Genomic DNA, 14099 nt, shown 5'->3' on the forward strand with positions numbered 1-14099 from the left:
GTACAACAGCTATCCTGTACCCTAACACTAGGACTGCTAAGCAAAATTACAAAATAGCACTAAGGGAAGATAAGGATGAAATTAGTGTTCAACCCCTCACACCACACACAACCACAAATTAGTGAATCGTTACAACAAGGTCTCATTTTTATTCAAACTGAATAAACTATAAACAATAAATCGTATTGTTTGTTTTTCGTCAAACGTTAATTTGGCTCCTAACCACTCTTTTTGGTATTCAACTATTCATATTCTTTAATGTATAGCTTTCACAGAGAATTTACATTAAAAACTGCATGACTGCGACAAGCAGTCTCGTTGTTTGATCTAGTCTTATGTATCAAATGTTTGTTTGGTAATAAATATTTAATTATGAGTAAGAAATATGAACTAATTTGTACAACATATACTGTGACAGCCACCTTCGGCCAATCCACCATACTATGCTGCATGCACGAAGGCCAGTTCACTACTGCTGTACGTTTGATCTTACTGCTCATTCCCTCAACGTGAACCTCTTTTGTGTATTAGAAATTATGAGAAATCATGCAGCTCCCGTTAGTTTCAATTCCGTGTTATGCATTGCTCATGACAACATGTGATGCAATACTGGATTTGATTAAACGGCTTACTTAACCAGTTGAATATCTGTACACAGCTTGGTACCTAACATGGTTTAATATAACCCTGACAAAAGTATATTGTTATCAAGGTCGAAACATATATTTTATATTAATTACAATTTGTCAACGATGTCACTGGCCTGTTTGTCTTGTGGATTTCTCAAGCTCCCCAAGGAAACATATTAGGCATATCAATAACTGTGCAGGGACTATTATTCAATGCCACATTTAATGGGACCCAAACATGTAAATAGCAAATACAGAAGGTTCGACTATAATTTCAACTTAGCTTTGTATTTCCTTGACATATATCAGCCCACAAAACATTTTTAATATGTTGAAGAAATAATCTCGGTTTAGAAAGTTATTTTTAAATAAGTGGTATGTTGGTCTGGCTATGTCATGAGGGACACCAAATGGCTGTAAAAGTATAGGAAAATAGGATCAGAAAATTGCGCATGTTATATTAATTGCGAAACAAATATGAGTTTTGAATTAAAACAAGAAGTACAATATGATTCGAGAGAAAATGCAAGTTTCCTCGAAATGGAGATTTAGTATAAAGACCGACAATAAGTTGCTGAGGCATTAATTTTGTCCGGCACGCTTTGTATTCGTGTCAAGGAAGCATGATTCAATTTATGAATAATGATAATCATTTAACCTACTGTTGGCGTGATAGCACTACCGCTCTTGTATAACCAGTCAGTGTAAGATTGATCTTCTCCATGTGACTTCTTGTACTTGGTTTTAATGGGAATTCTGCGAGTCTGGCAAATATAGTTACCAAACGGTGCTGATCGCGTGTGCACTGTCTAATGAAGAATAGAGTTCTTCCGGGGTCAAAGTATATAAGTCCAAGGCCACTGAGAACAAGGATGGAGACTTGCCTTTGACAAATAGTTCAAATTTGCCACCAACGGTTGCCAAACTTGTGAAGTGTTTGCTATTAGGTTAAGAAAAACTTATCAATTTTGGAGTCAAGCGTCTCTGTCACCATGATTATGAGGAACAATCATCATTTACACTTATCGATTGTGGTTGCCAAGCTTTATAGATTGCTTGCACTTGATCTAAGGAAGAATGTACTATTGAATTTGGAAGCGTCACCGCTCACGTTCAATGTGAAAGAAAATTAAATGGCATTTGGAAAAAGGACAATACGTTTACATGACATGCCTCAGCCAAAACCTGGCCAAAATACTGCACTTTGAGTAAGTTTAATGTGGATTGATTGCAATGTTACAGTGATAAATTAATGTGAATGACTGTCATAAAAACAAATTGGTCTATACTAACTGAGCTTAGATTTTTATCACATATCTGGTCCACATTTTGTGAAAGACTTTTCATTAGTGTAAGAAAATCGTATGTTTTTAAAAAATCAAAAGATGAAAGATAACGAAACAGAGATACAAATTGTATTTGTATTATTTAATTGTAGCATGAGATAGACAATAACAATTTAGATATACTTTATTGTGAGAATTAATTTAGAATACAGCCTCTAGTACAAACGAACACAGTATACGCTAGAGAACATTGTACAATAAATTCAATAGGAAAACATTGTAATTTAGAAACTTTTGCAATGTTACTATACTTATATGCACTATGTATAGCACAGCTATACAACACTGGAAATAAGGGCACTGTAAAACCTAAAACAAAATAAAGAACTGTCAAATTTAATGGCATAAATTTGTTTTGACCGTGGTGTCGTCGTTAACAATTGCGTTATGTAAATGGTCTAATATTCTGCATTCTGCTCAGTTAAGAATATTATTATCTAATAAATTAATATTTTAAACCTGTTCTTATCCAATTGATAATGATGTCCTTTTATTCTGAAAGAGGATGGTCTGCATCAGTAATGAAATGTTGGACACAACATCATAAGACAGATATTTGTGCCTGATACGTGGCAATCTTTTAAAATAGCATGTGCATCTTGGTATTGAAGGGCAGTTCTAGTTTTGATATTTGAGCACGTTTGAAAACTCATATCACGTGCAAGGACGGTTCCTGAAACAATGATGGCGTCCAAATGGTACAAATCAAAATAGGTCACATCCTTATCTTATATCATACGTTTAGTTGTAATGGTATTGATTCAAACATTGCGGGTGACCCTTGTCTATAAACTTTCCTTTGCAGCACATGCCAAAGTTATTGCTGTTAAATTTAAATCAGCAGTGCAGTATGATACAGAATGTGCTTTAAAGATTATTTTCTTGAATATATTTTGGTTGTTGTATGCATAATGAATGCCGAACATTTGAATCAGGCTTTATCAACACCGCTAGTATACTCGTGAATTAATAGAACATAATAAAGTATTACATTATTTTATGTTATAACCTTTCAATGACATTAGACCCGGAGAGTTAAGTATACAATATATAACTCTACCTAGTCTCTTGACATTGCTCTGTAGGCTTTGAGATTATCATGTCATTTGGTCATATCCTAATTTTTTACTTTCTTGCAGGGGAATAAAATGATACTATTGGATGAATTGATAAGATAGTAGCATTTTCCGTGTGCGTGTTATGAAACAATGCTTTATTTCATGAAAACAATAATTTCTAGTAAACATAAATGCATCACTGAACTCCTGCTTTAGCAGTAAATACATAAGTAAATCAATTAAGAAATTAATTTATCCTCAAGGAATGCATCCAGTATAAATGATGTAGTTACTAAAATAATAAAGAGCTCATTATTCAGATGCCTGCAGAACAATGTCCTACAATTTCACATTTTCACATGTCAAAAAAAAAATATAGTTTTGCGATATAACAACCCCCAATCAAGTTAATTCAAGTGCAAAGAGAGTAAAACGGAACAAATTTTTGTTAGTCTTGCAAATAGATAAAACATTAAAAAGAGACAGTATCTTCTAATATTTCGCTGCATATGGTGGTGGTGGATAATCAGGATCAGCACGTCCCTGAGGCAGATTTTCATACTGAACATATCCTGGTTGGGCTACACTATAAGGATAGTGGACAGGGTTGGTTGACGGACCTTGAGCAACTGTCGTGCTATTCACTGAAATAATTAATGAGAACACGCTTACCTTAACTACAAAATGTGCGCACTGTTAAGATAAAAGATAATACGAGAAATACTATAACTAAATTAATCTGTCTATCTATCAATCTAACTCTCTCTCTCTCTCTCTCTCTCTCTCTATATATATATATATATATATATATATATATATATATATATATGATCTAGAAGTGGCAGAACAAAGAATGGAAAATATATCACTATATTTATAAAAAAGCTGAAAGGAAACATGAAATCGCATTAACAAAGCAGCCACATTATACTATATAATTTAATGTTGAACAGATGAGATATGCCGATATGTCAATCCACTCTGCCATCTGTCTCTATATATCTTAGCTATTAGTTCCTCAGCCGATAGACCCATCTACTAATCGTGTTTATGCATTTGCTACCTGTAATGACGGCATGTATCACTCGAGTTCGGAGATACGAGGAGAATGCGAACTATATAGATACTTCCTGTTACATGATTGTATTTATGTCATTGTAACATTAGTCATGGCTGTAAATTATACAGAACATCTTTACTTAGAATAAATCTACGTGACATGAGTCTGTTAAGAGCAAAAATTACATACTACATACAGATGAATGATATATTATATATAAACAACTAATACCAATTATCTTAATATCAAGTTTCCATGTAGTATTTGGGTTAATGTGTAATTGGCGGATGATGTGTGGAAGGTTCCAGAAGAATTCAGTAACTTCATATTGGTTGGGAGAGGTCACATGAATAGCATGTCCGAAATACAGTGAGAAGCGAGATACAAAACGTGAGGTATGTTATAATATATAGTCGTTAAATTATAGGTGGATAAAAGATAAACCTTAACAATAAGATTCATTCCGATTCTGGAGTCATCCTCATTTACCTTGTACCTGTTTAAATCGTGCATTGGAGATTTATATTGTACTTAGATAGTATTCGAGAAGATAAAAAAGATGCTTGGATTGCACGTAGGAAATATAAAGTGCTCAATATTTGGGATTAAAATATGGTTCTATAACAACTGTGAAGTAATCAAATGAGATCCTGGCTAAGGAATCTTGACGATGTCAAGATTCGAGTTGAACATGTGCATTGCATTTTTTTTTAATTTATACGGAATTTTACATTTTTGATGAGATAATGTAAGCATTTGTTAAGTTTTAAAACACAGTTAGTTTACTTGTTTATGTTACACTGGAAAACAAATTTTTACAAAAGTCATGTTACTGAAATAAAATTAGTCAATTCTTATCAATTTTTATGTGCTGAACACGAATATGACAGTCAAATTGCAAAATTGGCTCTAGTTTTTTTTTGTAATCTGCAAGAAATTAATGTTTACATAACGAAATGCATTCCAATAGTAAAAGGTCAACTGTAATAGCCTACCTATAAAAAATCAAGTCATTGACTACATCTTAGATTTCTTCGCCTGTCTCTTGTACAGCTGTTCGGGAGCATCTCTGAGGAGTGTCCAGCAGTAGTCAGCCAGCATTGTAGTGGACCATTTTCCCTGGTATCTTTGTTCCATTGTTGCGATATCTTGATGAAAACGTTCGCCGTGTTCATCACTAACAATACCACAGTTGCTAGGAAAGAAATCCAAATGGGAATGAAGGAAGTGAATCTTTAGAGACATATTGCAGCCAAGTTTCTTATACTTCATCAACATGTCTTCTACTAGTTCCTTATAGTTTTCTGCCCTAACATTTCTGAGGAAGTTTGTAGAAACTAGGCGAAAAGCATTCCATGCTTGTTTCGTGTCACCTTCCAGCAAGTTGTTGAACCGGTCATCTTTGAAAAGCTCTCGAATCTGAGGACCCACAAAAACTCCCTCTTTAATCTTTGCTTCGCTGAGTCGAGGGAATTTTTCATGCAGGTATCGGAATGTTGGCAAAGTCCGGTCAATGGCTTTCACGAAGTTCTTCATCAAACCTAGTTTGATGTGAAGGGGTGGTAGGAAGATTTTCTGAGCCTCAACCAGAGCTGGGTGTTGGATATTCTTCTCTCCAATGGCTACATTCTGCCTGTGAGTCCATTCCTTCCTCATGTAGTGCATTTCCCTTGCTCGGCTATCCCACTCGCATAAGAAACACATGTATTTTGTATATCCTTGCTGCAGTCCCATTAAAAGGGCAACTACCTTCAAATCACCACAGAGGTGCCAGCTGTACTTGTTATACTCAATGGAATTCAGTAGCTGCCTTAAGTTATCGTATGTCTCTTTCATGTGGACAGCATACGCTACTGGAATAGATGGAAGAATGTTTCCATTGTGCAAAAGCACAGCCTTGAGACTCAGTTTCGAAGAGTCCACAAATAGTCTCCATTCTTGTGGGTCATGAGTGATTTTTAAAGCATTCATGAGGCCCTCAATATCGGAACAGAATATCAGATTACTTTCCTTTCTGAAGAAAGGCTCCAATTGCTGGTGGCGCTTTCGATATGCAGTAATTGTGACATCTTCTTCTAGAAGATTCCATTGTTGGAGTCTTGATCCTAGCAATTCTGCCTTGTTCTTTGATAAGTCCAAATCACGAATCAGGTCATTTAGTTCTTCCTGTGTTATTCTGTGTGGGGTTGATGATGCACCACAGTGAAAATCTGGATCACTGCATGCTGATGGACCAGGAGAAGAACAGGTCGACTCACCTTTGTCTTCGTCAGATGAATCAAGAGAATATTCTGCTGGAGGTTCTGGAATAGGAAATCCCTCACGATGTGGAACTGGTCTCAATGCAGACGGAATGTTTGGGTAGACTATTCTCGACTTCTTTCGCTTCGTTATTCCGCCGGAAAGAGGAGGAACCAAGCAGAAGTAACAGTCATTTAGGTGGTTGCTTGGCTCTCTCCACACCATTGGGACTGCAAACGGCATTGATGACCTTTTGCAATTCAACCACTGTGAAAGCTGTGTTGTACATGTAGCACAGCATATATGCGGAGCCCAAGGCTTGTCTTGGTCACCAACCTTGCATCCGAAGTAAAGATGATATGCCTTCTTCACTTGAGAATTGATACTTTTCTTCTGGTTGGCAAATGTCACTTCCCCACAAATATAGCAAAAATTGTCCGCGGTATTAACACACTTTCGAGGCATTACTGTTCTTTATTGTACGTAAATGGATAAAATAATAAGTTCTATGTAACAGTAGCTTGAACTGTCTCGCACAACGTCTAAAATATTTTAAATGCTGAACCTATCTGATTGGGCTTTATATAGTACACTGCTTACGTCAGCTTCAGCAGCCGCCTGGCATTAGTATAATAGGCCTACACATGTATAGTACACTGCTGACGTCAACTTACTTCAGCAGCCGCATGGCATTAGTATTGCATTGCATCAGAAAATGATGCAATCAACTGTGGATGATGTGAGCATGATGGTATTATGCAATGTTACATCATTATTCCGGATGTTGCTGCAGTCCTACTGGAGAAATTTACACAGTGAAACATAGAAAATGAGGTATATGAATATCTTCAAAACGAGAGCCAATACAAATTTTTCACGGTTATATTCGTGTTCGGCACACCAAAATACTACAGATTAGGGCCTTTTCAAGTCAGTAATGATTTCACTGTTGACCAGTGTTACTTGCATTATGATCATAGAGTCCGGCATAATAATATTAGAAATGTGTCAAATAATAATTGTCTCTAAATTAATATGCGTCAGACATTTATGCATGCGCGCTTTTTTATTTTACAATGTGAAGTCGAAATTCTCTCACAACGCCAACTAAAGAGGAGAACATTATTTTAAATCCTACTAAAGAACTGCCAGAGTCCTTGACAAAGGATGAATCGCATCAACGTGGTATACAATATGAGCTTCAGGAGGTAAAGGCAATTTTGTTAAAACAAGAACTGAAAAAAATGGTTTGGTGCAATATTGAATAAAGAAAGTAATGTGGATCAAAGTGCGATAAGTTTTGCAAGTCGTCGTCTGGCTCTATCTTGCAAGCTGTGGAATTTAAACTATAATATAAGAATGAAATGAAGTTAAAAAATGTGAACTTGCAAAAAAAGATAAAAACGAGGCAAATTCAATCAGAAAAAAAACGAAATGGAGATGAAAATATATTAGTCAATACCGAAGGAAGACAGCGAACGTAAAATTGAAGAGCAGACAATGTAGTTCCAAATCCACTACAAATAAATATAATGGCAAATAAATAAAGATGGAGAGATGCAAATGAAATTGCAATTTTAGAATGTAGAAAGAGAGACAAAATCCGAAAGATCAAAGAGATTCAATATAAATGCAAATACGAACACCAGCAAAGGAAATGTAATTGAAATTTCAAGAATTAGAACTGGCTACGGGAAGTACTCCGTCCATGAAAGTTTAAATTTACACGTTGCAAAAAATATACAATTAGTCCACCTTTTTAAAGATAAAGATGTACATCAACATTTCTCGCAAATCGAAATAATAGCCATCACTTTTTAATGACCGTTATAATACTAAATTTTGTTATTTCATATTGCACTGTCAGTAGGAACAAGTGCTAAGTATGGCTTGGTTAAGGAATATATCTTGAAGGTTATGAGTTTCTACTTGTTTAATATCGAAAGAGGTCTCAGAACGGCGAGGAAAAAAACATACACATACATTTTACTATGAAAAAGGACAACATTTTGACGGATGATGTACATCCAAAAAATAAATAATAAAGAATATGGCATACTTAGCCCAATTCATATTATATATTATATTTAAGGGCTAAACAATTGCGTCCATAGTGACGTCAACATATGCCTTCACGAACACAAGGTTGATACTATTAACCATTACTCGTACAACTGAACAATATGCCTTGCCTTTCAAAGTTTGATTTGTCAATAGATGTTCTTCTCAACATATGGTGATAAAGAACCAAATCAATCTCAAGCGAATACTTACAGCTTTCAATATTTTACAACTAATAGAAATCAAACGTCTGATGAAATGTATAAAAATCCATATGTCTTCCTACGTGCACTTATCGCAAGAAATGAAGCATGCTATTTATATTTGATTTTAAGTTAGTACATTAGCAACATAATAAAGACAGAGCAGTTCCAGATAATTTTTTCTAATATATCAAGGTCACACTAATATAATGGAAAAATATAATATTGTGGACAAATAAATACCAGTTTTATTATAACATTGAGAATTGTGAAACATTAATAAAAAAAGGATCTATCTCTTTTAGTGGGTTTTCGGCCATTCAAATACCTATTGAAATATTAAGGGATACATGAGCTGCACAGAGTACTTCATTATCGGGTACTTTGATTAGTCAGATAAGTATTATTCTGCTGGAAGTATCCTTGTTCAGGGGTCAGAGTGCGGTTTTATTAAAATTTCGCTCCATAACGCTAATTTAACGTCGATCAAATCTGACATCATGCTTAGTCTTAGGGCCAGTGATTATTGGTGTTGTGTTTAAGTGCCCATTGAGTGTATCCGTTTATTGCTATACAATGACTTAACTGGGAATACAGTTTAGGGTAATCCACTTTTAACTGACATGACTTGTTTAGTTCAAAAAATGTATCCTATTGAAAATGAAATCCCTAATTGATACCTTGCATATGCAGTTACTATAGCTATGACAAAAAATGCTTCTGGTAATTAATTTGATCAGAAAACTTTCCATTTGCTGACACGTGGATAGGAAATGCTTTTGAGAACGTCACATTTGCAAGTGTTCTCTGATTATTCTGATCCTCCTTTAATAATAGCTCTGTTATTTCTAATCAAGGAGACAAACGAAAAATATTTGTCGTCAAACAGGAAAAAGATTGCGAGAATTTCTGTTTGTTTTAGAGGGATGTTAGAGACGTTCACCAGCCTACTAGTTTGTTAACTTCGGTTCTTATGGGAAAAGTGAGAAGTCCTGATCTACCTGATGATGAGTGGCAATGAGCTATGAAACTGCGGTACCTTCGACATCAAGTAAAGGACACACCTAATTTAGCACACTATCTCCCTTTGCCATTATTTATGCAGTCCTGCAATCTTATCACACGATCTTACCTCGTTTTCATGGCCTATAAGTATGCGTGGTGTTTCTAAATGAGGTAGATTATTTCATACTTATAAAATGGTTAAAATCTAACCAAAATGTACCTAAAGCTCCTTTACATTCTTATATGAAATTCGACAAATGCCAAAATAGAAAGCAAGGATAGCTAAATTGGATAGCGCCAACTTCCTTATGCAATTTGTAGTTTTAGCATTCTTTGACCATATACATATATTATTTTCCCCAATATCAATCAACGTCTTACATTAAGAATATTTCTCTAAATCATATTGCAATGTCATTGAATACAATCACGTGTTTTGTAATTCATATAAATGTTTCACAGTTGTCCTTTCCAATGAAATTTGAAAAACGCATTGAACAATTTGAACCCTGTTTGTTAATGATAAATAAAAAGTTATTTACTTAATTCTCATGAGTTCTCGTGTACGATTATGTCATGATCAAAAACCTCACGACGGTCACGAAAAAATCCAAAGACAAACAGAATATTACTATCGCTACTACTACTGCTACTAATACTACTACTTATAATAATAATACTCATATTTACGGTTAAATGTTTCCTATTCATCACTGACAAGGACTTCATAACAGTACCGTATTTGTGTTCTGTGTACGTGTCCTATCAATCAATAGTACAGATTTAATTATTCGAATACTTACGCACAAGTGTCTGCGCATTAGTGTTCATAGGTTGGATAACAGCTCCTGGGCTTCTGTGAGACCTGCTTGAGGCAACACAGCAGCAGATGATGATACTAATCAAAATAGCCAGCCCGACCAAACCCCCAACCACAGAACCAACAATGAGGCCAACATTAATTATACTGGAATGAAAAATGTATTTATTTCATTCTGGAAGAATTTTAATTCAAGTCATTATTTTCTATGGAAATACAAAACTGCTCTGATATAATCATTGGATTGAGACATTCACTAGACTTTATACTGAATTAAAACCTGGAATTAAATTATCGTGATTCATCAAAAGACTGTTTGCACATCAACACTCTAATAGCTTTATCACACACGCCATCGCCTTCAGTTTTGAGACGTCCTCTATAGTTTCCCAGAATTGTATTTAGGACTTTTAAATTACTAGGACTTGTGTCTTTAATTCTTGGATTATTTGGGTATTTAACTCTCAATTACTTAAGTTGTTGTTTTTTCTTCTCATTTTCACTTTTTATTCTAGGTAAATAAATATAGTTGTTAAATTTTACAAAGATTGTTGTCTTTCACTATTCTGTGTTTCATGTTTTAAGAGAATAGCCTCATTGTTCAGCATCTACCACATAAAACAAAGTATAATAATACTTTGGTCATAAGGTAACGTTTGCCAAAAGTCCTTGTCATATAGAGTTCCTTTAGGTGCTATATGGGTCATTTCATATGGGGTTTTTTAATTTAAAAAGGGATAAGGGCATTATACAAGTTTATGGGATTTTTATGGGATTTTAAAACGGCGCTGCTTCAAACGACTTCGCTGACTGTGATTTTAATTTATATCACATGAACTCCATATGCCCACCAACTTCTTTGCATATATGCAGTTATCTCCCGTGCACCAAGCATGGTGTTTTGGCAAAGGTCAATGATCATGCGTAGTTCAATTTTGTTTTTCGTTAGTAACGTGGCGTGTGTTATCGTTCATTGGATAGGCATGCAACGCAAAGTACAGAGGCGATTCGATTATTTTTGGTGCAAAAACAATTGGAAGGTCGACCTTTTCCGTGAGATCTTGATGTTGTCAAAATGCTCAGAAGAACGCTAATTCAAGTCGTTCGTGAGTAATTAAATTTATTTTAATGTAAGCTGTATATTTTAAATATGGTTATAGGTTACTTTAAATGGTTGACGGGACCTCGGGTGGCAGGGTGTTGTAAGGCGCTCGCCTGTATAGATACACACAAGTCACCTCATCTATGTGCAATATCGATTTTCGGCTCAACTTCCGTGGTTCTTGAGAAATCTTGTTAGAAGCGACCATTTGGTAGTTGGTTCTTGCCAGTTTATTCCTCCAATTTTGCTGGTCATGTCATGTGTTGAAGAATGACGTTAAAACAAAAAACATCAAAGTAAATGGTTAACAATGATTTTGTATTGAAAAGACACTGCTGAAATGACTTCCAAATATGCACAACTTTATTTGAAACTATTTGACCGAAATCGGAACACCATTTAACAAAGTCATAGCTTTTCAAGCATTATATATGCAATTATAATAGGTCTGCTTACCAGCATTTGTCGACTGTTACCAAGAACCACTTGACTTCTAAACATGGGATAACTCCGTTTTATGCTTGAGGAATGTTCTAATGTATTGTCTGGATATTTTATTTACTGCTCCGTTTACAGGTAGAACAATAAGTGCAATTTAAACAATGAATAGTAACATGGATTTATATTCTTAGATTCAAATGATTTTTTTTTTAAATCGGATTAAATTAATGTAAGTTGAATAGTAATGTACAGTCAGAGACGAATTTCAGCCAAATTATCCCTGCTATGAAAGTCATGTTGATATATGTTTAACTGTCTTATGAATTTACTTGAAGACAAGTAGGAATATCACAAATTTAGTGTACTATAAACAGTATTTATATTTTTAACATGTTTGCAAATTCTCAAAGTCCAGTTGTGATTTGTGATTTGGATTTTTTACGTAGCTTTTAACAATTTTTCAGTCATATCGCTACGACGTCTGCAATGTGGCAGTTTATAGTGATGTCTAGCACTGGGGCATCATGCCGCAGACATGTAGCATGATGTCTCCCACCCAGTCACATTATCCTGACACCGGGCTGACCAGTCCTAACACTAACCTCTTAATGCTGAGCGCCAAGCGAGGCAGCTGTTAGTACCGTTTTTGTAAGTCTTTGGTATGACTCGGCCGGGGATCGAACCCACGACCTCCCGCATCCGAGGCGGACGCTCTAACCACTAGGCCACCGGAGCGGTCTTCTGAAAATTTTCGTAATATCTTAAGGCTTATGCGTGGAAAAATAAAACTAAAACATAAATATGTAATAATGAGGGTACATCCAACAATGTTAATAGTTTTCCATAACAATACATGATTCAAAATATCTTAGCATAGCTACATATAGCCTTTTAAGTGTTCAGATCAATTTAACAAATAATCTAAAATTACAATTATTAAATAAATGTATTTAATTGTTCAAAACACCACTATCAGAACAAGTGATTAAAGAAAGTGAAATTAAGCTCATGTGATATTAGTTAAATATCTTAATTTGGAGCTAGAGTCTCAAAAAGACATTACCCATGAGCAGTGAAAAAATGTACATAATTAACACCGAGTACTTTCCAAACCAGCTATGTATATGCCCAATCCGCAGGTGCATCTCAACATAGAATACTATTTATACAATGGTGAGGAACATATTAACATAGATACATCAACAGAATAATGCGTATACAACTAAATGTAAAATCTTTTAAAGAATTGATTTTGTTATGTTCTAACAAAGTGTAGCTGGAAGAAAGATGAATATTGAAGTGCTGGGTGTCTAGTGCACTATGGTCGTTTCCTCCTTTCGCTCCTTTTTGTTCTAGCCCTTCCTTTATTATTTTTGTAACAAGTATGTACCCCACCCATTAAATAAAATTACGGCAGCATCTATTCCAAGCACTGGAGATGCAGCTGGAGAAGAAAGTATATAAGCTAAATGACAATGGTTAACATTTGGGTTACAATGACTTTCTTGGTAAATATCATTTCCTTTTCATATTACATGTATTTAATTCTGTATTGGTTTTGTGTTGGTTTCTTGTATTTAAATTAGTATCTGATGCAGAACACTTGATACCGTTAGTCACTGAAATCTGGTCATTGAAAACTCATTGAAATTCAGCTCTGCTGATCTGTATTAACACAGTTTCATGGATTATTTCATTAATTAAATTTTGTGTTGTGTGTTTTGTGACATTTTAATTTCATCGGATTGTATTTGATTTTACATTTTTGTTTCGATCTTTTGATATGCCTGTGTGGACATTATATTTAAAGACAGCTTGAACATTGTGTTTATAACCCTTGTGGGAAGAAGCAGATTACTTCAAAGCCTGAATAGGGCCTTCAAAACTTACGACTAAAGCATCATGTCGGCTATGCAGATCAAAAATTTTGTCAGATTATGAGGTCTGGAAATATTTGTTGGTCTAGAAAAGGTTTTTAATCTTTTTCTAAATGTCTGGCAGGAGCCTGTATATAAATAGTACACAGCAGTGTGTACATCTTTTACTTTAAATGAAAATGTGTGATTGATGGCATGTAAGTGCTGTTCTTGTTGTCTATGACACTTTTATTCAAGCATTATCCAATTGCCATAC

The 14099-nt window shown here is 34.8% G+C and overlaps 1 protein-coding gene across 3 annotated transcripts in view; it reads right to left on the reverse strand.

Moving 5' to 3' along the window:
* Nucleotides 1-2040: 2040 nt before the first annotated feature.
* Nucleotides 2041-14099, reverse strand: part of LOC149788829 (uncharacterized) — a 120095-nt gene continuing 108036 nt past the window's right edge. For all 3 annotated transcript variants that reach the window (XM_089974952.1, XM_089974954.1, XM_089974951.1), the window contains 2 exons: nt 10407-10570; nt 2041-3677 (listed from right to left, as the gene is read on the reverse strand). In XM_089974952.1, coding sequence (XP_089831078.1) covers nt 3526-3677; nt 10407-10570 — 316 coding nt within the window. In that variant the 3' untranslated portion in view covers nt 2041-3525. The remainder of the gene's footprint in view (nt 3678-10406; nt 10571-14099) is intronic.

Source organism: Sinohyriopsis cumingii, chromosome 11 (genome assembly GCF_028554795.1).
Source record: "Sinohyriopsis cumingii isolate HCF-2022 chromosome 11, ASM2855479v2, whole genome shotgun sequence".
Lineage (NCBI taxonomy): Eukaryota > Metazoa > Mollusca > Bivalvia > Unionida > Unionidae > Sinohyriopsis > Sinohyriopsis cumingii.